At 37.0% G+C, this 26895-nt stretch overlaps 1 protein-coding gene across 33 annotated transcripts; it reads left to right on the top strand.

Moving 5' to 3' along the window:
• The first annotated feature begins 2075 nt into the window (after nt 1–2075).
• On the top strand, nt 2076–26747 carry LOC102700337 (leucine-rich repeat-containing protein 40-like). Of its 33 annotated transcripts, none has more exons than XR_005811795.1 (40): nt 2076–2086; nt 2179–2544; nt 2626–2719; nt 2830–2943; nt 3142–3312; nt 3443–3507; nt 3947–4059; nt 4512–4590; nt 4915–4985; nt 5106–5190; nt 5295–5374; nt 6192–8200; nt 8519–8571; nt 8653–8709; nt 8879–8960; nt 9050–9099; nt 9175–9274; nt 9529–9626; nt 9697–9781; nt 10312–10432; nt 10525–10687; nt 12617–12754; nt 13020–13186; nt 13261–13448; nt 13651–13779; nt 14173–14348; nt 14450–14973; nt 15755–15849; nt 16123–16250; nt 17409–17507; nt 17597–17835; nt 17935–18140; nt 18217–18270; nt 18437–18508; nt 18992–19082; nt 19196–19378; nt 19478–19545; nt 19706–19773; nt 19868–20003; nt 22378–22442. XR_005811795.1 is itself a non-coding variant. In XM_040523885.1 (8 exons), the coding sequence occupies exons 3-8, from the start codon at nt 19218–19220 to the stop codon at nt 26256–26258; spliced, it is 579 nt and encodes a 192-aa protein (XP_040379819.1). In that variant the 5' UTR covers nt 18532–18855; nt 18992–19082; nt 19196–19217; the 3' UTR covers nt 26259–26747. The 33 variants fall into 33 exon arrangements, 1 of the variants encoding a protein (XP_040379819.1); XR_005811806.1 differs by lacking the exon at nt 13020–13186 and adding an exon at nt 15963–16040 and having other exon boundaries at nt 13187–13448; XR_005811799.1 differs by lacking the exon at nt 13020–13186 and adding an exon at nt 17164–17284 and having other exon boundaries at nt 13187–13448; nt 16123–16273.
• Nucleotides 26748–26895: the final 148 nt, after the last annotated feature.

Here is a 26895-nt window from a genome sequence, read left to right on the forward strand (position 1 = left end):
TATTGGCATCCAAAGATAAGTTATAACTTTGTTTCTGAAAAAGGTTTTGGTACATATTGATTATCACTTGCATAATGTAATTCGACTCACTTTTCTTTCTTATGCTGCCAACCACATGCACTTAATGTTTATCCTGTTAAAAGTGTTGGAGAAAATGCACCATTACATCTTAATATGCTTTCTGTTTTCAAGATCATTAGTGCGGTAATATTTTTAGTATGTTGTTCAACTCTGGTACACATTGTTTCACTTGCTGGATTTGGATTTGACATTCTTGATCAATGAACTGCAAACCTTGACGGTTGGAATCTTCTGCATTGGTTTGTCCTTCATTTATGGATTACTCATTGTTGATGATCCCGTCTACTATGTGTTGCCTTTGGTTACATGCATGCTTTGCATGTCCAAATCTTCATTAAGATGCACCGTTCAGACTTTGCTGAGAAGCAAGTGAAGATAATGCAACAAATTGATGAGAACCATACGCTGACACAACTTGCAAACGCATGGCTGGACATTGCTGTTGTAAGTACTTTGATCCAACTTGATGTAAGTACTCATTGTTGATGATCCCGTCTACTATGTGTTGCCTTTGGTTACATGCATGCTTTGCATGTCCAAATCTTCATTAAGATGCACCGTTCAGACTTTGCTGAGAAGCAAGTGAAGATAATGCAACAAATTGATGAGGACCATACGCTGACACAACTTGCAAACGCATGGCTGGACATTGCTGTTGTAAGTACTTTGATCCAACTTGATGGAGTACTGAAGATTCAACATTCCGGTGGTTATTGCTGGAAAAATGTGCTTATCAACTTTTAATCCATGATGCAGGCTGGTTCTAAGATCCGTGAAGCTTATCTTATGTTCCAAGACTTTGCTGAAAAATACCCAATGACGGCAATGGTTCGAAACTGCAAGGCAGTTTGCTGTATGCACATGGGGAGCTTTGATGAGTCTGAGACTCTATTACTTGAAGCATTAAACAAGGTTAGCATTGATGACAAACATTGCTATTAAATTAAAGTTAGAAAAACTTGTGAAATTTTGTGTTCTGTTTGACTTGCATAAAGGTGCCATGTTCAACACAAAGTACTCATACATTGTTTCTACTTTCGTAGGATGCAAAAGATCCCGAAACTCTTGCCAATCTTATTGTATGCAATCTCCACCTTGGCAAACCATCATCACGGTACCTCAGGTATGAAGTGTAACATAATTGTAAAGTTTCTACTGTCTGCTTCATTTAGGTGTTTAGTGTTCACATAGGAAGACAACATGATCATGCTGGGCCAAGCAGGATTTCATTATATTATTCTAGCTTATTTCAAAGATGCATGCCAAACTAAAGAATACATGTTGATGAATCATGTGGTTTGCATATACAAAATGTTAAATGTATATGCAGAGGAAGAATTACCAAGGAAGCAATAAAACCTGGACTCTTGAAATTTATGTCTACACCTAATTGTTTTATGCTTAGAGATAAGATGAGAATTACCAGAAGTTAAAGAGATAAGATGAAAATGCAATAAGGTACCAGAAATTACCAGACTGGTGCAAATATCTTATGCCATGGTGCAAAAACTGCTACCTTAGAAATATTTGTATTTGCTTCTCAACGTTCAGGCTACATAAAACAGTAGCCACTCAATAAGAACTGGACTCAACGTTAGAAATATTTGTATTTACTTCTCAACGTTATTTCTCTAGGCAGAGTGATTTTTACAGAACTGGTCTTAAGCTTTAGATTATCTTTTTGTCTGTATCGTAGTCCTCTTTGAACTACACAACTGTAAAAATCACTCATCAAGAGTTTGGCATTTTCCCTTTTCTTAACAGCAACAACCAGCGGCGGATCTACCTCCCGGGCAGGTCGAGTGACTGCCCGGGCTCTGTCTCTCTCCACTGTAAATCACCATCAACAACCGAAAAAATTGTCTGCTGCAAATGGTGCAAAGTTTTCATACCATCGTGCATTGCATCTCACTCCCTGGGAAGCTAATATTCACAATGACACTGCTATATGTCTTGATCTCATTTATACCATTGAGGAGAATAACAGTCTAGACCCCATAGTTTGGTAAAGCTTTTTGTTCCACCTTAATAGCTTAGTATCATGTCCTACCTGTTCTTAACAAGCTTACCTGATTAAACTTTATGTTCTGACAACAGGGAGTTGCCAGAGAAAATGGCGTTGGGTGGGTTGATATTGGAACCGGTCAATAAGGATTTTTGGGTTAAATTGGGTTCAGTATGAAGTAATCAAGCTTTAAAACAACATTCTTTTATCAGAGCACTGCATCCTGCTATTCAAATGCAACTTGATTTTCTGAATATATGGATTCCTTACGAGAATTGAGTAATTTTGTTCATTGCTATATGGTTATTGAAACACTGTTCTATCCTTGTGATTATTCAGGTCATTACATTTGCTCTCTTAATGATACTAAGATGCAGCCATCATTTGCCAAAATAATTGTTCATACTCTTCTTGAAACTTCGAGTGCTATACAAACTCTTGAGATATCATAAAACAATGTGGGTTCACAGGAAAACACTCTTTTTTTGTGCCTTTATTGGATTGTATTATGTAAACAATTCATGTCTTGTACATTGCAGGCTGACTAAAGACAGTGGATAAAAGATTTGCATGCTTTTCATCACCAGTGGAATCAACTATTTCTTTGCACTCCTTGACCCTTCTTAACCTCAGGTATTTCTTTATTATTTTGCACCACCTTATTTTGGAATTTATTGTTCCTTACTGGTCTGATATTCTGATGGTCTGATTGAGTATTTGATCATTAATATTTACCATACCAGGGGTACCAATTTGAACAAGAGTGATATCGAAGATCTATGCAAAATCTTAGTTAAGATGCCTAGCTTAGGAGAGTTAGATATAGGTGACAATTCTATCATGGACGAAGGAATCAGGTAACAGTGAACCCAGTCCAGGTGTCATGACAAGCTTAAGCATTCAAGAAAGCAGAATTATTCTTACTATTTCCTGCTAAATTTTTGGAAAGATGCATATATCATGAATTCGTACTATATATTTTACATCCATGATTGAACAAAATTGGTTTTGGAAGAGCCTTGCACATTGACTAAGCATGTTAAAAAAAATTGCAGATTCCTTATTTGTTTTATTTCACCGACTCTTCGGAAGGCAAAATCACTTTCTAGGTTAAGAGCAGAGAACTGTGACTTGACCAATATCGGTGTAACTGAACTTCTTGAATGCCTTCCATCTGTGAGTGAACCACTTAATCTGCTGTCTATAGCGGATAATCATCTTGGGAGGTGAGTCACTTTTTTCTAATATTTGTATTGGTTACTATTTTTCTGTCAACCTAAGTGATGCTACTCATTTTACAAATTGAGAATCTGACTTTGCGTGATTATTCCTACTGTTTGTACGCTGCTATCCAAGTCTTTACTGTTCCTTCTGCTGCTCTTGGAGGTCTGCATGCTTCCCTGCACGGAAATTCAGATGATGTAACCAACATTGCCCAATTTTTCCTTTTGATTTTCCTATTCACCATGCAGTTTATTAAAGAGTTATTCATATGACCACCTCTACAAGTACCAAACAAAGTGTACGCACTATATAATTTGTTTTGTTACCAATGCTAAATCTAATCGCTTTCTATATACAAATAATTTGGCTTCGACTAAAAACAAAATTGTGCACCGTTTCTTTCTTTCCCCTATCTTACTCTGTTTATATTATTACAGTTTATTAAAGAGTTATTCATTATATGATGAACAGCAAGTATTGGAATTCCCTGACATGCTACTTAGTGCTTTAAGTGTTAAATGAGATTTACGTTCCGTTTTCCTAATCATAGAAGCCTTTAAGTTGATGAAGTTTACCTTTAACGTTTTTAAGTATATTTTCGACTTACTACGAGATTTATTTGTGCTTTACGAACAGAAGGATGTCCGCCTTTCGACACCGTTTGTACAACAATTATGGTCTTCGTGTTTAGGCTATCCTAAAGCTATGGAACGATGTATTCTCTACTCCGACGGGACTCTCTTATCTAGGTGAGTTATGCACAATTCCATTGGCCAGTTACGGTTGGTTTTTGATAACTCTATGTAACACCCTTCATTCAGTTAGTATAATATTTCATTACTCTTCTGTTCCTGCTATACAATTGTAAGTAACTCTTACCTTACGAACCTAGCGCATTTTTTCCGAAGCAGTACAACAAAGGCTTCATTCTTCTCCCGACGAATAAATACATAAAGTATACTTTGTTTAACACAGTAGGGCTGATAGAATAGTTGTCACCAGTTTCTCTGTCGAAGTCGAAATGTTCAATAGACAGTAATAAAAACTTCTCTCAATGACTTATTCTCCACATTTTATCTAGGAATGAATACTATCTTTATGTCACGCATTGACATTGACGGAGTACTTCCGATTAGTTTATTCGTAGTTCTGAAAATGTTCATCTTTTTAATCGTTCATAATATCGGCTTTGTGTTTCCAGTGTCGTTCTCCACCAAAATTACACGTGGTTACAGATCGGTCAATGTCCAACACTCTTACCCTTCAGGAGGCGTGCTCAGGTGCGTCCCAATTCCTATTAGTACTCTCCAAACCTGGTGGAGAGTACTAATAGGAATTTTGTGGGCCGTCTGATCAGCCGTGGGCAGAAGGAAGCGGTCATAGCCTCTGCCCGACACCACGTGTAGGGTCGCTCTGCGGTGTGCGCCGCGCGCCTCCCTCGACCGCTGATTTGCTTGCTCTGCCTCAACAAATAACTTAGAGAGTTTCTCTAGTTTTACAACACAAATTCACCTTTTTTGGGTCTCATATATGCATATCTTGTCATTAATCAGCACCATTGTTGATTAAGAATATTCCTCATGTTGGATTTTCTTTTCATACAGGATGAGAAAAGCACATTTACCAAGAGAATGGCAAAAGGTGATTCTCAAGAGATCAGATTATTTTGCAAGAAGTAAGATTCTTCCTCAGGTCATACAAGTCAGAATTGTGTGTAGACTAGTCTCTGCAATATTATCAACTCCTGAACCCAAACCAAAATGTATTGCGCTTCTTGCTTCTGTATATTTTACAGGAAAATACAAGCTAATGAGCTTAATGAACTCATGCCTGTCTTGGGAGAAGTTCTAGAAGATGTTCAGATCGGAACTGGCATTGAGGTAATGATATATTTAACAAAACAAGATTTAAATATGTACAAAATGCTCAATGTTTAATCCTTTCATTAAATTGCATAAACACATTGCTACAGAAACTTTTGCAGATAAGTTGGCCTTGTGCCGATATAATATTCTTCTGTTGTTTACTGGATCGAATAAACAAGCAATTATGCTTCTCCCTGAGGTTTGCCATATTTTTTCCAACTGAAAAATATCAATAAGTGTTTCAGATTTTACTATATGCTAAAGAACAATTCACATATGACATGCTTATAATGCCAAGTTTGTCTTCATGTTTCGTATGGTTAAAAAAGGCTTTGAAACTTTTCATGACACTGCAATCTGTACCGAGTTGTCTATATGGCATTTGGAAGAAAAATGATCAGACCTCCTTCCAACAGGATATATTTACTCTACAAATAATAATAGTGGCTAAGTAGCAAAGATCATTTTTTCAATAAAATAATGGTTTATGTAATAATGCTTTCTCATAACAAAAGGCCATGCATTGATGTATTCCAGTACATTTATTGTCAGAATGAGGTCCTTTTAACCTGTTAGCTAGAGCGGTTGTGGCCTGCCTTTCAATTGAGAATGCATGAATTAACTTGTGTGAAGTTAATTATAATCTATACTCCTACAAAAAGGTAGTGAATCTGCCATTTCACTACTCAACCCTGCAGTATGTTGATGTTTTTTGCAATTACATAATATCCTACCACATTGTTATATTCTTATTTAGCCTTCTGATATGTGAATTTAACATGGAAAAGTTCAAAGATAACTGGAAAATGTTCAACCTTATATATATATATATATATATATATATATATATAACAAGAGTATACAATTTTGTAAACCTTGTCAGGATTCACTGTAACAAAAACCTGAACCATGTGTTCAATGAATCTTTCATTTGTTTAGAAAAATATTAGGACATGTGTAATTCATTTTTATCTACAGAAAATGAATGGGAATTTATCCTGTATACTCTTTTACAGATCAAAGTTGCAGTTTCTGCGGTGTTTAATGTTCGCAGTCCTCCATTTTCTAACACTTAGATCATAAAAATCAGACATATTTTTCTATGGATCCAAAGTTGGTTTGGATTCCAGGTAGACTTGTTATTTTTCTTTGTTTAATTCTCAAATTAGTACCAAGTATTGTTTTCTTGCAAGTTTTTTTTCTTTTGACTATTATATTAAATGGTTGTCAAGATTTTACAGTTCATTAATTTGGTTTTGTTTTTTTTCCTTTTGGGGGATTAGAAAGGAAATGTCATTCTTTTGCTTGCAAATATGCATGCACGCTTGAGCCCGAAGTCATCCTCTGAAACAATGGTATCCATACGTGAATATTTTTCTTTGCCTATCTTATTTCCTCCATATAGAATAATATTCTGATATGTTCCTTTTAGCTCGATGACATAGCAGTAGATGAATTATTGGCGAAAACATTTGAAAACTATCTGACCTGGTGCAAATAAAAAAGCAACATATGGTAGACCTGCATAATATTTCATTTCTCAAATATTTGCAAAATAACTAAAAGTCAGCTGAGGTGGATGTTTAGGAAGTATTGTATCAACAATGCTATGCCTCTTTGTACTGCATCCGCGTGTTACCCTCTGTGAAACAGGAGATCCAGCAACATAAACTTCTTTACATAGCTCTTTATCTTCTTATATGGGGAGAAGCATCAAATTTACGACTTATGCCAGAATGTTTATGCTACATATTTCATCATGTAAGTCTTTGCCCTTCATATTTTTGGTGTGCTCCATGTACTAGTGATTCCAAACCATGGTTATATTGGTATTTTCTTCCAATCATTTATGTACAACAGATCTATACTTAAGTTGCCTTGTCTGTCCAGCTAAAGTTGCTTTGGTGGGCAATAAATCTACCATGTAATGTAGTTTTTTTTCAGTTCTATCTTGTTTTATAGATTGAAGTGTATTTACATGAATATAATACTATGAATGTTCACTAGCTTTGGCTTAATCTTTCCTGGTATTGCATATAGCATGCTCCAAGTGACACATCTCAACAGAAGTGGCTAGGAAAGACATTTTGTTGAGGTCAGATCATTTTGGCATATCTTCAGAAGCTTTGATAGGATGTGGACACTCCTTGTGCTTGGGCTTCAGCTCTGGTTCTTACAATAATAGTTATGGAGTGGGTTCTTTCATAATTAATCTTATTCTTATTCTGAAGGAACTTTTGGGAACATTTTTCTTGTTTATTTTATTTCAGGTTCTTGGCGTGGCATGGATTAGAAAGTTCTGTTCAGTTATTTGATCCAATAATTTTTCAGGATGTGCTAAGTATTTTCATAACCAATGCAGTACTTCGAGTTATTCAGGGTTAACTTGGCTTTTGTTGTTTCTTATATACTGATCTACTCAGTCCCATAATATAAGTGATTATGTCAAAAATTGAGGAAGTAGCAAACGTACAAGTCATGTCACAGAACTTGGGGGAATACAAAAGTTGGTAGGTGGGAAATAAAGTACTACAAAAGTTGTAGGTGGGGAATAAATTAGTACAAAAATTGATAAATTAGGAATAAAGTACTGCCTCGGTATCACAAAATCTCTTATATTTTGGGATGGAGTAGCTATATTCATTAATTTCTTGTGCACTATCTTCTCTTCTCAGTAATATGCTTCTTTTGTGCAGTTGTTCTTTATATTGCTTTCTCACGGAGAACCAAGAGAACGATTAGATTTAGTCAGAAGTTAAGATTTGTTGTATAACTTTCAATTGTTGTGGTATGGGCCAATGTTCTTCCCATTTTTTACGCTAGTTCCCAAAATTACATGTCTTGTTCAACTAGATGACCTAAAATTTTTCTGGGGATGTTCTGCTTGTCAAAATATGTGGTAGTTGTTGCATTGTACCTTAGAAGCAACGTGATTGGGATGGCATTGTTTCTTGTTCCTGCTTTATGCAGCTTTTTAGGGACATCTACTTGGAGAATTTGCAATATGTTAGCCTGGTGGTGCCAGGTATGTCTAGCCCTTCTCAAAGTTGAAATGTTGAACATATGCTTATCGTGTCTTATATTTGATATTGGACATTGTTTCATGTTATAATCAATTAAGTGGAATACACTGTGATTCATCTCAAGAAACCAGTTCAGTAGAATACATTGCTTTGATATTTTACTTTCTAACACACTATCAGTTACTGAAAGTTCAAAAAAGAAACCTTCTCCTTTTGCGAGCTTCTAGGTAGTTGTGTGCAATATATCAGTTGCCTTTCAATCTTTCATATATTGTGCATGGTGATATAGCAAAATGAAGTAACAATAATGATATGTGCAGCCTGAGTTATATGTTGGATGAGGAATGCAAGAAGACCAAGTACCTTTACTAAAGTAAAATATGTGTATTATCTTTCCTATACTTCATTTCAATATCGGATAAATGAGTTAAAATATTCTTTCTATGCCTTACAGATATACAATATTATGGACAATTCTCTTGTCATGCAAAATTTTAGCTACTACTTTCAGGTGCGCTCTCTCTCATGTGCGTGCATGCATGCTCGTCAAACTAACTTAGATAGACGACCTTTGACCATTTTATTATTTTATAATTAAACCTCCACCCCCCTAACCATTGTTTTCGGAAATTTACTTCTTATTTTATAATTATACCACCTCATGACCATTGTTTATCCAGATTAAGCTTCTTGTGGAGCTCACATGAGAAATTATGAAGGTCAATGTGAATAAATATGAGTGGCATGAATTCTTTCCTCAAGGTGCTTCCTATGCTCTTCATCTATTTGCTAGTAATTCAGTATGTTATTTGTAGGCCAAGCAATCATTACTTTTTTCTTTTTTGCCCCAGTCAAAAGCAACGTTGGACCTATTCTTGCTGTATGGGCCCCTATAATTCTTGTGAGGACTCTGTGACCCTGTATAAAATTTGCGTATGGATCAGAAATTATTTAATTGTCTTTATAGTTCCAACAGGTCTATTTTATGGACACACAGATGTGGTATTCTGTATTTGTACCATCTTTGGTGGTATCCGTATGTGTGGTATTATTCATCATCTTGGTGAGGTGATCAGGTGACATAAAAACTGGAATTTATTTCAGGAGTTTATACATTCTTATTTGTAATACTCATCTAGATTCGTACAATGGGAATGGTGAGAAGTCGATTTTGTATCTTACCAGAACAATACGTATCTTTTTCCGCATTCAACGATGACAATGAAAAAGGGAATGTTGCCTAGTTTCTTGAAAAATAAAATATTTACCCTCTTTATTTGTCATGTTACATTTCTTCCTTATTGCTCTTTTCTCATATGCTCAATTTCAGAATTTAGGTAAAGCTGAAAGACATGATCCGACAAAGTTTGCTCTTGTTTGGAACCGGATAATAAATAGCTTCCGCTCAGAGGATCTAATAAATAATATGTAAGGCCTGATCTTTCTACTCCAACTTAAACCTCATACTCTTTGTTAATTGTTTTTGTTGATTCTGCAGAGAGATGGACTTGATGACAATGCCCATGTCACTAGAGCATAAGTCTGGTTCTATTCGTTGGCCCATGCTTTTACTCGCCAAAAAGGTATGCTGGCATCTGGCATGTTCTATTTGTTGCCCTGGCAATACGCTCACCTTTTTTGAGATGCCACATAAGTTTGTCTTGTTCCAACAAACTATGGGCATCTAGCAGAAGTTTTGTGTATTTGATAGTGAATCATAAAAGGCATACATCTTCAAATATAATGTAGTTTCGCACACAAGCTGCGAATACTTTTTTATCCTGTAATTTTTTTGGGTAAATACTTGAAAATTGTACTTCAGCTTCGCAAAAAAACTTAAGGATAATGCAAATACTGGATTTATTTTATAGTTAGTCACAAGCACTAGCTACTTATTATTTATCACTAATGAGTTAGGACTAGCCACTAATGTATCGTGTCATCAATCACAACCATGTTGGACATAATTATTTTATCATTAGCTTTTATTCAGAAACAATTCAAAGTATTTACTAATTTCTCCCTAGCATATATGTCCTGGACAATTTATTATAATATGTCTATGTATCAAATCTACCAAAAGAACATATCTTATGCTTGTTTCCAATGGCAGTTTTCAGAAGCAGTGGATATGGTAGCCAATTTTACTAGAAAAAGTGTGCAACTCTTTAGGAAAATTAAGAAGGATAATTACATGCTTTGTGCGATCAACGATTTCTATGAATTGACAAAAGGTATTTTGGAATTTTTGGTTATCAGTGAGGTAGAGAAGAGGTAATCATTTACTTCATCATTGCATGCACTATTACATTTTCTTGTTTCAAAGTTTTTGCAGTGCATGTCCCTGTGAATGTTATTACGATGTTCTACAGATTTATTCAAATACTGAAAGCGAGAAGAGTATTCAGAATGCAAGTCTATTGGATGATTTTAGGATGGATCATTTGTCTTCACTGGTTGACAAGTTTGACTGATTGGCACAGCTTCTGGTAACCACTTCACTAGTATTATTGTGATACTTCTCTCTTTTCCTTTTTGGAGTTTCGATCACTGTTTAATTACAGTGACCTGTTGATATTCTTATCTATTTTCTGGTTTTTGAAATTCGGAGGATTTTACTGTTGCATCTTGTCAAACCTTTAGCTAGGGGCAGGGTTTCAATAGGCACAAACAACATTAAAACCAGACGAGTTCTAGGCTTTTGTCAATCAGGTGAATCTTCTATAAATTTTCTTGTCGTATCAAAATTTTGGAATATCAAAATTTTGGAAACTTGTACTTTACAAGTTGAGTTTTGGATGTGAATTAGATGCAAGTTGTTACAACCCATACTGTCTAGGCCCATATTGGCCCATATTTATGGCTATATATACTACACAGTCTAATGACAGTCCTAATCCCAAGGTTAGTAACGTGGTATCAGAGCAGGTTTATGGTAAGGGTTAATCCAATCCCCTAATCCCGCCCCATTTCTTTCCTCTTTTTTGGCCTACCATCTTCAAGCCAATCATTGGTTGCGACGGCGACCAATCAAGCCCCCATCAGAGCCACAATCCAGGCCACTGTCGTGGCCACGATCCAGGCTGCGTCGCAGCGTTGGCCCGATCTAGGCCGCGGTTGCAGCCCTTGTTTTGGCCATCTGCAGCTGCTGCCATCGAAGATCCATCTCGGTGTTTTCTGTCTTCTGCCCAAGAGCACGTTCCTGTCTTCCTGCCCCTACTGAATTCTGTTGCAGCTGATACACGGTGGTATTTTTTCTGCTCCTGTTCTTAGTGCTGTTGTTAGTGATAATTCTTGTTCCTTGCAATTGCATCATGTCACAGTCTGATGCGATTGTAGTCAGTGTCATTCTTGATGGTCAGAACTATCGAGAATGGGCCTTCTGTTTAGAAACTGCATTGAGAGGCTATGGTCTTGCTTTTCATTCAACTGATGATCCACCTACACCCACTGCAAAAAAAGTAATTCTGCTGATATTAAAACTTGGAAAATCAATGATGAGAATGTGATGGCTGCCATTGTCAATAGCATCAAGCAATCCATGATTAAGTCTTTCTTCCCATAAGACAGCCAAAGCCATGTGGTCTTGTTTATGTTAGCACTATGTTTAGGACAGTGGTGCTCTTCTTCATACTCATGCAGAAAATACACTCAGAAAACAATACATGATATGACCATTGATGACTGATGAGTATTATTTTGCCTTTGAGTGTTTGATGGGACTTTTGCTATCTATGATGCCTCAACGTACATCAAATGAGTCTCTTATATGGCCTCAAGCAAGCTCACCAAGCATGGTTTGAGCGCTTTGTTTCTATCATCAAGGCGGTTGGTGTTTCACCCACTGATCATGATCCTGCCTTGTTTATTCATGTGTTCTTCACGTGGCCGGCCGTACTTTGCTTCTCTTATATGTTGATGACATGCTGATTATAGGAGATGATGCAGCGCATATTTCTCTTGTGAAAGAACTTGGTGACCAATTCCAAATGTCAGACTTGGCCCTCTTAGTTATTTCTTGGGCATTGAGGTTACACATTCGGCAAAGGGTTATTATCTTTCCCAGTCTAAATATATTTGTTCTGGTATCATTGATAATCGGACAGTTGCAATGGATCCCTCTCGATATCGCCATATTGTAGGAACTCTTGTCTATCTCAGTTTGGCTTTGGTCCTACATCAGTTCGTTATGGTCATCTCCTTCCTGTGTTGAGGTATTTAAGGGATATATACATCTTCTCGAGGCTTGTTTTATGCTCGAAGTAGTTGCCCTAAGCTCCATGCTTACTTTGATGCCACTTGGGCAAGTGATCCTACAGAACGTGGCTATCGTATTTTTTTGACTAGAAGTACTACCAGGACTTTGCCCAGTAGTGTATTTTCATTTATTTATATATTGACAAAATAACAAATTCCAGGAGGTTGCGCTCCCTTTACATGGAAGGCCAAGAAAGCAAACTGCTATATCAAGATCTACTATAGCGGCCGAACTTCGAGCACTTGTCTCTCTGCTAAAGCTGAGATTATATGGCTTTGTTGGTTATTGGCTGATTTTGGTATGACTTGACTCCCCTACACCTCTTCTATGTGATAGTACTGGCGCTATACAAATTGTCAATAAACATGTGAAGCTTGCCCTCATGAAGCATATTAGTATTGATGTCTCATTTAGGACCTCTTAGTTATTTCTTGGGCATTGAGGTCTCACATTCGTCAAAGGGTTATTATCTTTCTCAGTCCAAATATATTAGAGATCTGATTGATCATTCTAGTATCATTGATAATTGAACAATTACAATGCCTATGGAACTCCATTTGCAGTTGCGTCCTGATGATTGTACACCTCTTGATGATCCCTCTCGATATTGCCATATTGTGGGAACTCATGTATCCCTCCCGATATGGCCTCATATGCCGTTCATATTTTAAGTCACTTTGTCAATGATCCTACTTCAGTTTTGTTAAGGTCATCTCCTTCGTGTGCTAAGGTATTTAAGGGGTACACCTTCTCGAGGATTGTTTTATGCTCGAAGTAGTTCCCCTAAGCTCCATGCTTACTCAGATGCCACTTGGGCAAGTTATCCTACAAAACGTGGCTATCGTATTATTCTTGGTTCCTCTCCCCTTACATGGAAGGCGGCCACGAAGCAAACTACTATATCAAGATCTACTACAGGGGTCGAACTTCAAGCACTTGTCTCTCTGTCACAACTGAGATCATATGGTTTGGTTGGTTATTGGCTAATTTTGGTATGACTTGTGACTCCCCTACTCTTCTATGTGATAGTGCTGGCGCTATACAAATTGTCAATAAACCCTCTTAGTTATTTCTTGGGCGTTGAGGTTACACATTCGGCAAATGGTTTTTTATCTTTCTTAGTCCAAATATATTCAAGATCTTATTGATTGTTGTGGTATCATTGATAACTTAATAATTGCAACGCCTATGCAGCTCCATTTGCAGCTTCGTCCTGATGATGGCACACCTCTTGAGGATCCCTCTCGATGTCGCCATATTGTGGGAAGTCTTGTCTATCTCATTGTCACAAGGCGTGAACTTGCCATGCTGTTCATATTTTAGGTTAGTATGGCTTTGGTCCTACCTCAGTTCGTTGCAATCATCTCCTTCGTGTGCTGAGGTAGTTAAGGTGTACACCTTCTCAAGTGATCCTACAAAACATGACTATCGTATTTTTTGACTGGAAGTACTACCAGGACTTTGCCCAGTATTGTATTTTCATTTACAAGCATATTACCCATGCGTTGCAACGTGATCTTATTAAAAATATTATTAGCATGTTATTAAAGTAGTTAATAAAATGGTTTGATATATATATGTAGGTTATTTTTTCTTTCAAAAAATAGGAGGGAGTTGGTGGTGGGGTAGGGTTATTATCTTTCTCAGTCTAAATATATTTGTTCTGGTATCATTGATAATCAGAAAATTACAACGCCTATGCAACTCCATTTGCAGCTTCGTCCTGATGATGGTAGACCTCTTGGGGATCCTTCTCGATATCACCATATTGTGGGAAGTCTTGTCTATCTCACTATCACAAGGCTTGACCTTGCTCATGCCGTTCATGTTTTAAGTCAATTCGCCAGTGGTCCTACCTTAGTTCATTAAGGTCATCTCCTTCGTGTGTTGAGGTATGTAAGGGGTACACCTTCTCGAGGCTTGTTTTATGCTCGAAGGAGCTCCCCTAAGCTGCATGCTTACTAAAGTGCCACTTGGGCAAGTGATCCTACAGAGCAGGGCTATCGTATTATTGTTGGTTCCTCTCCCCTTACATGGAAGACCAAGAAGCAAACTGCTATATGAAGATCTAGTACATAGGCCAAACTCCGAGCACTTGCCTCACTACCACAGCTGAGATTATATGGTTTCTTTGGTTATTGGCTGATTTTGGTATGACTTGTGACTCCCCTAGACCTCTTCTATGTGATAGTATCGGCGCTATACAGATTGCCAATGAACCTGTGAGGCATGGCCTCACGAAGCATATTGGTGTTGATGTCTCGTTTACCCGCTCTCTTTGTCATCAGAAAATAATGGCTCTCCTGTATGTGCCATCAAGATCACAAGTTGTAGATTCCTTCACTAAAGCATAAAGTCGAGAGCAGCACCGACTTCATTTGCTCAAACTCAACGCTTCAGAACTGCCTTGAGTTTGAAGGGGGTGTCACAACACATACTCTCTAGGCCCATATTGGCCCATAATTATGGCTATATATAGTACACAGTCTAATGACTACTTACATTCCTAATCCCAAGGTTAGTAACACAAGTCACATAACAATAAGCATGTTATATAGTTGAATGTTGTTTGAAGTGAATCTAGGCCGGGCACCAAAACCTGAACTAGCTATTTCTTCGGGATTTTTACGATTATTCCTTTTCTTCTTCTTCTTCCTCTTTTTTGAACCTTAGCCCTCAGTAAAGGAAACAATAGTGGTAGCTAGAGTAACAGACTTGATCATCAAAAATGGCAATGTGTATTACTCCCTCCGAATTTCATGTATTTTAATTCATAATGTCGTTGACTTTTTGGTACATGTTTGACTATTTGACTTATTCAAGAATTTTGTGAAAATATGTGAAAATGTAAGTGATAGTTAAAATACATTTTGTAATAAATCCAATCAACAAATTAATAATAATTACATAAGTTTTTTGAATCAGATAAATGGTCAAACATATACCAAAAAGTCAACGACTTCATGTATACTTCCTTGGAGTTCAAGGAACAGATAGTTACTACCCTGGAGTTCAGGGAATACGGAAATGTGTAACCATAGTTGTACTATAAAGTGAGAAGGTATAGAGTACAATGCTATATGATGTTATGTCAAATAAATAAGGAGGGAATGCAACAACTATAGCTAACACAACACTATTATACTGATGGAGGATGGATGTGGCATTTTCTTTCATTTTGAATGTTATCAAGTTGATGCAATATATTAATGAAATTTTCTCCTGTATATGGAATTTTCTTTTGTGTTGTTTATGTTTTGGCTAGTATAATGATATTTTCTCCTATTTGATTCGCCAGTGCACAAACATACAAGAACTTCAATATGAAGTGACAATTTTACTCCAAGATATTATTGATATTCTGGTCCAAGATATGTTTGTAGACGCTCAAAGGTAAGAATACACTTAGTCATATCCTGCTTTCAATATTTGTTGGTAATCACAATAACCTCTTTTTCAATAGTGTATTAGTTCTTACTAATTCTTCTAAAACTTTGATCTCGGAGATGATGGAACCTTTGATACTACAAACCAGAGCTCTTTGCATCTATTAACTCAATATCTGACAATGGTCCACTAAAAGAGTAGGTTTAGGCTAACTTCGGTTATTTAGACAGATATATTCATCTTCCCTTTGTTAATGGTGGCATATTGTGGTATGAACAGGTGAAACGCCCTACCTTCTGCTTAATACTAAAGAAAAGGTTGTGGAAGCATCGTTAAATTTAGAGGCTCCGCGACGCATTTCATTTTTTGCCACATCCCTTTTTATGGATATGCCACTTGCTCCCAAGGTTAGCAGTATGATGTCATTTAGGTAATATTTGTACAACTACAAAAATTTTCTTAGACTCGTTTTAGTCTGTTTTGATTAACATCACTTTATAAAGCCTTTGAATTTAGGGACAATTGCAAATTTGCCACTGGTTTAAAATGTTATTGCAAAAATGCCACTAGAAAATTGCAAAAATGCCACTTGAACTATCATTCGAGTGGCATCCTTGCAATTTAGAAAAAACCAGTGGCAAATTTGCAAATGCCCCTTGAATTTAAGACCGCCCATATAGAAAGCATATCACCCACTTCTTTCACACATTATATCTAGTTTTCTAGTCACCTTATGGTCATGGATAATCTTTCTAAATACCTTCTGTGATTTAGCAAACATAGCAAAATTGTAGCTTTTTTTATAATATACCACAAATAAACCTTTTGTCATAAACCACCATGTAATCCATAGAAGCCATCATGATTCTCATATGCCCTGACATGATGCATAGTATGCTAAATTTTACACATTAATGAGCTGGTATGCCATATTTCAAGTTGTTTTCATGGCAAAGTGTGAACTATGAGCACTGTCATATTATTGAAATGATTAAAACCAACTCAGGGTAGATCATGTCTTCCTATGAAACTATCATATCACAATTCAAATGAGTCACAAACCACCTATAAGCTTGGTAATGTTTCCAGTACATCCCTTGTGCCATCTAATCCATTTGTCAATTGTGTAGCCTAGTTGACCGAGCTGTACTAATCTACATAACCACCACCTAGGTAGCTTGCTACACCCACACTGTCTTGACTCATAAAACGATGGTGGCTGACCAGCTTAGTCGTCCCTGAGGCCAACATTTCCACAAATATATATATATAGTTTTTGGAGATTCACATCACAATCACAACAATATCATAATAAAGCAGGTATAATGCATTTTTGACGGCACTCTAACATCTAAATGAAGAGATAAGGTTTTTAGAGGACGACTTCATTTAGATCATGACGAGGCATCCGTTCTTTCCTACAGGCAAAAGATATATCCAGGTCATTTATCTTCTATAGTTTGATCCTTTCACCTATTATTACAATTGCTTTTGTTAATTTCATTTTGTCACTGAGATTTTGTATTCTTTTCCATAAGAGATGATCATGTTTCCTGTTGTTTTAGATGAATGGAAATTTTTTTTGGAACGGCTTGGTCCAAAGGTCACCCAAGAAGAAATCAAATATAGGGCTTCTTTCCATGGTCAAACATTAAGCTGAACTGGTATGTATGGAAATATTATCATTTCTTGTAAACTCGTCATGTAAACCCCGGGCTACAAGTTGTTGACTATTTCTGTTATGCACTGTTAGTCCAAGGGCTTTCTTAGACAAGACAATTTACTACTTAAAGGGTGGCGGAAAGGGCGGATGCTGGTGCTGGCCACGTTGCCACTTTTTTGTCAGCCGTTGGATCCGGCGTCGACGGATGGATGCGCTGATAGCCTCTTGGCGGCACCATGCGTCGGGTCACTATGCGGTGTGCGTCGTGCCACGCGGCACGCGTTTCGCTCGACCGCCGTTTTGGTTGCTCCGCGTCCTTCGCCGCTCCGGTTCGTCCGCTTTTGTTCGTTGCCCTCCAAAACCCTATCATGTTTGGTCCACCTGCTCAAGTGCTCGACGGCCTCTGCTGACGGCTATGGTGTCGGTAGGCGGTGCTCCTAACGGCGGCGGCGGCCCTTCGCCTACTCGACGGACTCGCAGACGGCAGCCGCTGCGGGCTCCCCGCACGGCGGCCAGCGGGTGTTGTACCGTCTCGCTCTGCTCTGGACTCTTCGCCCTCGCCTTCGACACCACCACTGCCGCCAGGTCTGATTTCGTCCGCTTTGACGACGTCGGCGTCTCCAGGACATCCAAGGTGAGGGGTCTCACTCTGCTCAGGACTTTGGTAACCTCTATCCGCTCTGACTTTGATCAGGTCTTGCTCTGCTCAGGAAGCCGGCAGATCAGACGACGACAGGATGGAATTATGATTTGTTATGTACATGGTATTCCCTTATGCTATCTTTGCACTGTCTGAATGACATTTGCTTGGAACATAGACTTCTCATTTTCTTTATTATTATACTTGAGGGCTTCGACTTATTTGTTTTATGATGGACAGTTCTGTTCGTCATTTCCTTACACCATGAATTCTTGTTTGTTTTATTTCAGGTTGATATGAGAAGAGCAAACAATTGTGAGGTCATGCTCACTAAAATAAAAATGCCAATTCCTGATATGATTGTAAGTATTTTTCTTGACTGACCCACTCGCAATAGAAAGAGAAGGAACAGTGGTTTCCTCTTGTGGGGTATTACAACATGTTTTTTGCTCTGTTGGTAATCTTATTTGTATTGAATACTTCAAGTTTCTGTGTTTCCTAATTTAATGCATAGTAATTGTTTTTTTTGTGAACCACACATATTGAAAGATTGCTATTATTTACCTTACTTATGGGACTGCAGATGCATCATTATAATCTATCGTCAAAAAGAATGGTCCTGTGATTTACGGAACATCACATTAACGCCTTCCATACTACAAAGAAATAGTAATGTCATGTATTGATTGATGGGAAATAATTTCTTTCGGTACATAACTGACTATGCTATAACATATTAATGGTGTCTCTTGTTTCATTTGTATTCAAACAATTGCATCACCTTATTTGGATTACCACCATTCTGACCGTTCTTTTATTTCTCTGATTATATGCTACTTTTTCAGCTAAAGGAGTGTCCTGTTGGGGCTTGTAGACTAAACCTCTCGTTCCTTGATCTATCGAACAACTCATTATCTGGTCTGCCTACTGAACTAGGTTGGTTTTCCTACTGTGCAATGCTGCTCTCCATGATGCAACTGTTGTTTTCCTGTTTGGTTTGCTCAAATTTTGTGACATGGAATGATTTTATGTCTCTATGTACTGGATAGGCCATACAGATGTTTTTTTTTCATGGGTGTATATACTTGGTACTCTATGCAAGTGTGCTACTATCTTCATGAGCACTCCAAATTATGGACACTAAAATATGCTTTGCCATGCAATATTAAACGTGCAATGACAACCCTAACAAAGCTTCTGCTTACTGGCAATCCTATGACGACACTACGGAGGTATGGTGACCATGCCATTCTCCTCTTGTGCTAAGCAGCTGTCAAGATTCTAAACATGGATGCTAGCATAATAATATAGTGTTCCATTTTGGTTACCAGGTTCTTGGTTTCTGGACCAACAACAACATTGTTAAAGTATTTGCGCAGTAGGCTTTCATCTGACAAAGGTATCTGAAATCACTAAATCAATGGATTCACTTTGTTTTACATAATGGTGTATTTTGTACTGCCATTGTCTGCTTCGAGCTTGCTACATCTTTTGTTTTGTGATTTGAGAACCATTCCGTGATCACTTGAACTCTCCATGAACATATTTTCTTGCATCAGGATCTGGAAGCGCTCCAGCAAAAGAAGCTCAAATTGCTGCACCAAGACGATTATCTTTATCTTCTAAGGTACTTTAATTATTCTGAGAACATATTTCCATATCATAAGATAGATATCTTTTAAATGCATATTTAATATTGTTATGAATTATTTTAAATAAAGAAAAAGACGTGGTCTTGCTGTACGCCTGAGCCCAACTGTTGGATGATGAATGCTAATGAAGCTGGAGCGGAGCTAGAGTATTTTATTGGGGTTAGACGACCCTGATGACCTTCAACGAAATACATGTTTAAATGATGTAAGCAATGAAGATTATATTACAAATTAAGTAAGATTATTGTATTCCGACACTAATGACACATATGACATATTCTAGCTCCGCCCCTAAATGAAGTGTAGCGACCTTATTTTTTTTATTCATTTAATTGCCGCATTGTGGTTTGGTTTTTCGCATTCGAAGACTGACTCGCATGCATATCATCACAATAGTAAAACAGAATAAGGCAAATAAAATCATTTATTTCGTTTACATATGCATATTACTTTCTTTTTCATATTTTAAGTATACATTAGTGTATGTCATTGTGAATAGTACAGTAGTTAAAAGAATGTGGTGTTTACTGTCACACCAAATTAATTTAGGAGGATACGAATTTATATGTTAGACACCATAGAAATATTGTGAGTTATTCATGCCATATATTTTGCAACCAAACCATATAGGGGCACAAAATTAGTAGCATGAACTATCTCTACAAATTTCCATGAATATTCAATTTTTAGAAAACCCTAAGTTTTTGGGCAATTACAAATCAGTCCCTAAACTCAGAGTTACCTCCTGAATTTTGAAAATATTAGGGGCTGGAATGAAAAAGGTATCAAATATCTACATTTTGCCAAAATTTCCATTTTTCTGGAAATCAGTAAAATTCTCAAAATTTTCCACCGAGCAAGCAAATGTGAGGTGTCAAGCTCTAGTGCTGCCAGCAAGTTCTTTGCAGGTGAGTCACCTAGAAAAACACTGTACACAGTAATAAAATCTCTCAAATTTACCGTAACAAGAGTCACCAGTAAGCCATTCCAAATCAATTCACACAGCACAGCCGTAGAACTCAGTACAACCAAAGGAGAGTTAGAGAGAGGAAAATCTGAGCAAGAGGGCAAGACCAGCAAGCTCAGGTGGAGCAGGGGCTCCAGCTCCAGAAGGAGCAGGTATACCCTAGTTCAAGGAGAAGAAGATTGTTATAGCAAAATCATTCTGATCCAGAGAGTGGCAGTAGAAGTATAGGAGGAGTTTTACCACACATCTTTCAGTATCAGAATAGAAGCAACAAAAAGGTAACCAAAACTTTAAAAACAAAGGAGGAGAGGGGATACTGCATACTAATCAGTAGCATTAGTATTTTTTGGATGGATATAAATTCACATCAATCTGGAGTAAATTTAGGTTGAGAGAAAGGTATTGCATATTTTTTTACTGGACAATCATAGTTGGTCTGTGTGCTATTATAGTTCTGTAAAAATAAATATTTAATTCATGAAACAATTAGTGAGAAATAGAGCATGCATAAGAATCGGACATAGTTAGAGTGTTCAGTTTATTTTATTAGTATGGATATCAACCTTATAAGTATTTAGTCATAATTATCATCTCTGAAATATAATTACCTTTAGAAGTTTAGAGTTAGACATTATTTCAGAACACTGCATTAGAGGAAAATTATTCTGAACCTAGCAACCACTCTGAACCAATATATAAAAGCTATAGAAACTAAAATGTCAGATTGTAGTAGTAGTATATACATCCTAGCTATATATGCAATCACAGTGAAGAACTTTAGAGGAGGAGATATATATGTGTACTGTATAGCAGGAGAAAAGGGGAAAAAGGGGATCCTGGAGTTAGTGAAATTACTGGTGAATGTTGGGGTCACCGGAGTTGCCAGAACTGCAACTGGCCTTCTTCACGGCGGCCACCATCGGAGCTGGGTGCCGACGGCCAAGGGGGTTGCATACATCCAGATCTAGGGGAGAGAGAGAAGGAGAGAGAGAAAGGTAGAGAGCAGTAGAGAGTGAGGGGCTTGGCAGGAGGCAAGCTTGGAACTTCGAGTAGCAGCAGCAAACGAGTCACTAGAGGTAGAGCACAGCAGCAGCAGCAGTGAAAAAATGGAGCTGCAATGGCAGTAGCAAGGTGAGAGTGTATGTATGTGCGTGTGAGAGAGAGAGAGCAGGCAGGAGGAAGAAGATAATAAGAGGAGAACAGTAGGTGAGGGGGTACAATGAGCATTCACTATTGAGTTATTTTAGTGGTTTGCTAAATAATTGATTCCATATATTAGAGTAATAAAACTTGAGCAAATGAATTAATTCATTTCTTTTCCAAACTATAATTTGTAAGTTATATACTGTACTATTCAATTATTTAAATTCTTAATTTCATCATATTGTTGATTAAATAAAGTCTATTTTTAAGTATTATTCAATAAATCACTTAAGCATCATAATTTAAATATCTTGAAGTATACATTTTAAATTAACATCGGAACCAAGGTTAAATTAAATAAAATGTATTGAGGTTAATATTCATAAGACACTATGCATATACATTGCATGCGTATATATATCATACGATCGGAATACGTTTTTATTCAGACTTTTGTATTGTCTTTTAGAAGTTCGAGTTCCAGAGGAGTCAATCATTTCGACTGAATCCGGAGGCACTCTTGGTGTTTTCTATCCAGGCAAGTCCATCTCTTGATCATATTGCTTAGTTATTTCAAGTATTTACAACCTATATAACCCTCACCATTGCATAGAAAACCAGAAGTTTACTTTTAAATGTTAATTATGTGCATGGATATATATGTAGATCAGTTCCTTGATGATCTTATTTGTTGGCAACTGGTACTTGTGTGTTGTGGAGTATATCATAAGATTAACTAATAACTGCCATCTGGTATGCAAGCGTCGTAACGATCGTGTCGACCACATGACCTGGAATGGGACGGGCTGGCTTAGTAATGCTTTCTTAATGGCTTTATCCTGTGGGCTAAGGACTTCCGTGAACCCCGTGAGCTAGCGATGAGGATTGCTGTTGTTGCAGGATCCGACTAGATGATGTGGATTGCTGTTGTTGCGGGATCCGATGATTGATCTGCTGTTGTTGCGGGGATCACCCACAGAGATAACTGACAGATGGGATTGATGAAAAGCTTGTGATCTTAACCTTACCGGCATACAAGGTGCAGTGTGTTTAAAGCGCCGACGGGCGTGGGCATTAAAAGGTTTAAGACGTCTGTGGGTACAGCGACACACCTCTGCAGAGTGTATTGAATTGTGATATGTCACTCCCTGTTTCGGGTAGAAACTGCGAAAATTATTAGGAATTGGAGATTTAAAAGTTAAGTATGATGGCTTGTGTCTAAAGTGGCCACACAATTTTATTTAAAAGTGGCCACACAATTTTACACATCGATATTCATGATGTGTATTTCAAATGCTAATCAATCGTACTCAAATTTTATTTAAAAGTTAAGTATGATGGCTTGTGTCTAAAGTGGCCACACAATTTTTCCGGCTTATATCTAACAAAATTATTTATTTTTTATTTCTAAATGACAAAATGTTGGCACCGTAGACATATCTGGTACTCCCATGTCAGCTGGCTAAATTTTTTTCTTTCCCACGACAAAAACATTTTTGCATATTATTCACTTCATCAAGTTACATCTTTAGATTATGCAATCCAAGTGATGTCCTGTACAATTCATCATCCATTGCACACCTAGGGCTACACTGACACTACTAGAACATCATATGTAATCCAGGATCTGCATTTGTGCTCACTTATGTGGTGTTGCTTGAGCTAATTTGCTTTGAAAAAAAGAAAAAAAATCTAATTTTCGCTCTATTACTAATTAGGGGATAGTCCCTTGTATACCCACTCCAATCGCCATCATGCACATTTTGCATACCTAGATCTATTTTTTTCATAGTGCTTTCACTTTTTTGCATAAAGGTTGTCTTTGGGATGGTGACTAGATGATAATTTTCTTTGCTGGCAATGCATGTAACAGAGCTGCATAGGCATCTCTCAACCTTAAGAGTTGAGCTGATTCTGAATAAATATGGAGCTCGCAACATGTTGTGGTTAAGAACCTACTTTATCAGAAATCCTCTAAATCAAATTAAGCGAACCAAGTGCGGTCTTATTGTTCCCTTTTGAACGGACTATTTATGATTTTATATATGTGTTAGAGGGAATACCAAACTTCATTGTCGAATAATTTGTTCTACTCGTGTTTGTGAAACTTTATGATTCTTGGCGATTGGGACATTCAAATTGCTCTCAATAAATCAGGATGATGATGGAGTAGCAGCACAGTAATTCAGTCAATGATCAAGATAGATGGCCAACCTTTTTAATTAAAAATAAATTCTATTATTAAGTTTTTTCCTTTATGTCAGAAACACACCAGTCTATGAAAGTACTATAAAGTAATAGCATGCCATATGAATTCAGTAGTCAAAAAATGGATAAGTACAAAAAAAAATGCATTCTCAGATCTGTTTCATTAATTATTTTGTTCATAATTTTATAGATAATTCTGGCACACTCCCTACATCCAGCCAAGCATCAAGCGTGCCAACTTCATCGCCAAGGAGCCGCTGCACATCCTCCCTGGTATATAATCTTGACGATCGCCCACCTTTGTCTTGGTTTCTTGATAGAAATTTAATTCTATGGAATTATCATCTTTTATCTTGTGAGATTTATTGATTAATCAGTGGGTATATTGAGTACCATAAGTTAAGATTTCTGTTGAGTTATTAGGCTGCTTCTTGACGTAACATGTCTTAAGTTATCTGTTCTGACATTAAAAGAATTGGAAATTATGGTGGGGAAAAACCTGTTGCATTATCGGATAGGTTTCATCGACAACATCCACACAACTCAATTACTTGCCTTCTTTATTATTTAACAGTAGTCTTCTTTCGGTTCCAGTAAAAGTCTTGATTGAATACCCTTGTGATGACGGTAACAATCTCATCTTTTCGCTTATGTTTATGTTTATAAGCTAAAATTTGATAAAACTTATATTTCGAGTTAATTTTGACAGTTTTTCATCATAGTTTATATTTCGAGCCGGGTGCTAGTATGTTCACCAGTTTCTGTTTTTTGTTTACTGGATGATCATATTTGGCTTTCTTATAAAGCTGGATCAATATGATCAATCTTTGGTCTAAAAATAAATATGTTCACCATCTTGTTTAAACCGAACTTATGTAGTATGAAAAGTGAAAGCCCCAAATTGAGCTCTTCCGAATGAAATAAACAGCATTAGACAACTGGATGCAAAGAAAGTAGAACAAAAGCGACTAAATGTATGTGTAGGATGGCTATGAGCTGAGGAGACATTCATCGATACATCTACTGGTGTTACTGAATGCTAAATGATATATTTAATTAAATTGTTATATTGTATTAGCCATGGTGTTACTGAATGCTTATGTTTTGATCTTCTTTATGATGACAACATGATATTTAATGCTATAACATTATATTATTTTCCTATGTGATGTATTTTGTCCATAATATAAAAATGTTATATTTGATGGTGCCAGGTTAAATATACATATATGCCGATCATACTAATTGTAATTTACATTATAATATTTGATATATAAATTGGATCGATTTTTTAAGCCCGGTTGTATTTTATATGATAATAAATTTAACGATTGATATAGTTGCCAAGATCCCCTGCACCGATGGAATTATGCTGGTATAAGATAAACTAATACTTCCCTATGACTGTTTGCAATGACTTAAGCATCAGTTCTTTTATTGCCGGCAAGCTCATACTTATGAAAAACAGAAGTAATACACGCATATGTGTGGTTGTGCAATTTCACTGTTTTAGGCTGTTGGAAAACACATGTTCTGTGATTTGCTAAAGATATTTATTTTCCAGTGTGACATAACTTGCTCTTGTTTTTTATAATGATAACAAGCTATCAGAGAATAGTTATTCAATTGCTTATTGGCCCGAACTAGGAAAAAAAATAAAATGGAGTTACAATTTCTGGAAAATTGCTCTCTACTGTTCAGTGCTGTATGTGATGTTGATTTATTGTTGATCGATTTAGTTATAGGCGTAAACCTACATAGCGGCGATGAGGTGGCCATCAAATAGGTATGTTAGGATGATTTATTTTTTTGATATATGCCTTTTCCTTTTCTCTTGCCAATATATATCTTGAAGATGATTTGGCCATGAGTATTCTTAGAGTCAGAAATTCAGAATTAGGGAAGTAATTTTGTGTAACAACTTTGCCTTTGTAGCCATGAGCGCTATTTCTGACAGTACAACTAATATTTCTGACAATGCAACTAATAATTAATCTTCGGTATAAAATTAGGAGAGGCCGGGACCCAGAAAGAGGGGAGGCCAGGAACTCGGACGGCTGGGCCGAGGACCCCTGGGGGAGAGGAGGACGGGGCCAGGGACCTAGGGAGAGGGGAGGCCCGGGGATTGAACGGCCGGGCTAGGGACGGCCACGCCTTGAAGTACCTATCTCATGTCCATATGAGTTGCCACTAGCAGAATAGCTGTAGTTGTAACTCTTATCATGTTTCTTTTATGGTTTCTCCAGTTATAACTTGGATCAATTTTAAGCTGGATTGTATTTTATAGGATAATAAATTTAACAATTGATATAGTTGACACCGTAGCGTTAGTACGGGCACATTATGTTTGTACTCATGTTTGGTTTTGTGTAGTTAGCCACAATATAGAACTCAGATATATGTGTGGTTCAATATCTCAACTCAGTATCTTCAATGCAGCTTGCCATATTGAATTAATTTGTCCAAGGAATGCCATGGACATGAGCCATGATGTTAGTAGGCTGCAATATATGCCATAGGAAGTATGTAACCATATGAAATGTTGGTTTGTAAATGCCCCCTATAACATCATATGTTATGAATTGTTATAAAGCTATTTGGAATGGTGCAATACAGTTTGTATCGAATTATGAAATGCTAACAGTGAATGATATGACATTCATAATTGATTTGCATTACTAAATATCACCGTAGCGTCAGCACGGGCATATAACTAGTGCTATCAGGACAACTATTTGGAAGAAGCTTACAATATGAGAAACGTCCTTCAAGAATTTGT

Source organism: Oryza brachyantha, chromosome 5 (assembly GCF_000231095.2).
Source record: "Oryza brachyantha chromosome 5, ObraRS2, whole genome shotgun sequence".
In the NCBI taxonomy this organism is placed as follows: Eukaryota; Viridiplantae; Streptophyta; class Magnoliopsida; order Poales; family Poaceae; genus Oryza; species Oryza brachyantha.

Bases quoted from the DNA above. Each gene is read 5' to 3' on its own strand.
- LOC102700337 (XM_040523885.1), top strand. From the start codon at position 19,218: ATGGGTGTATATACTTGGTACTCTATGCAAGTGTGCTACTATCTTCAT. The intron at 19,774-22,377 runs GTACTTTAATTA...ATTGTCTTTTAG, and splicing joins GATTATCTTTATCTTCTAAG to AAGTTCGAGTTCCAGAGGAG. The intron at 24,390-26,128 runs GTATATAATCTT...GTATAAAATTAG, and splicing joins GCCGCTGCACATCCTCCCTG to GAGAGGCCGGGACCCAGAAA.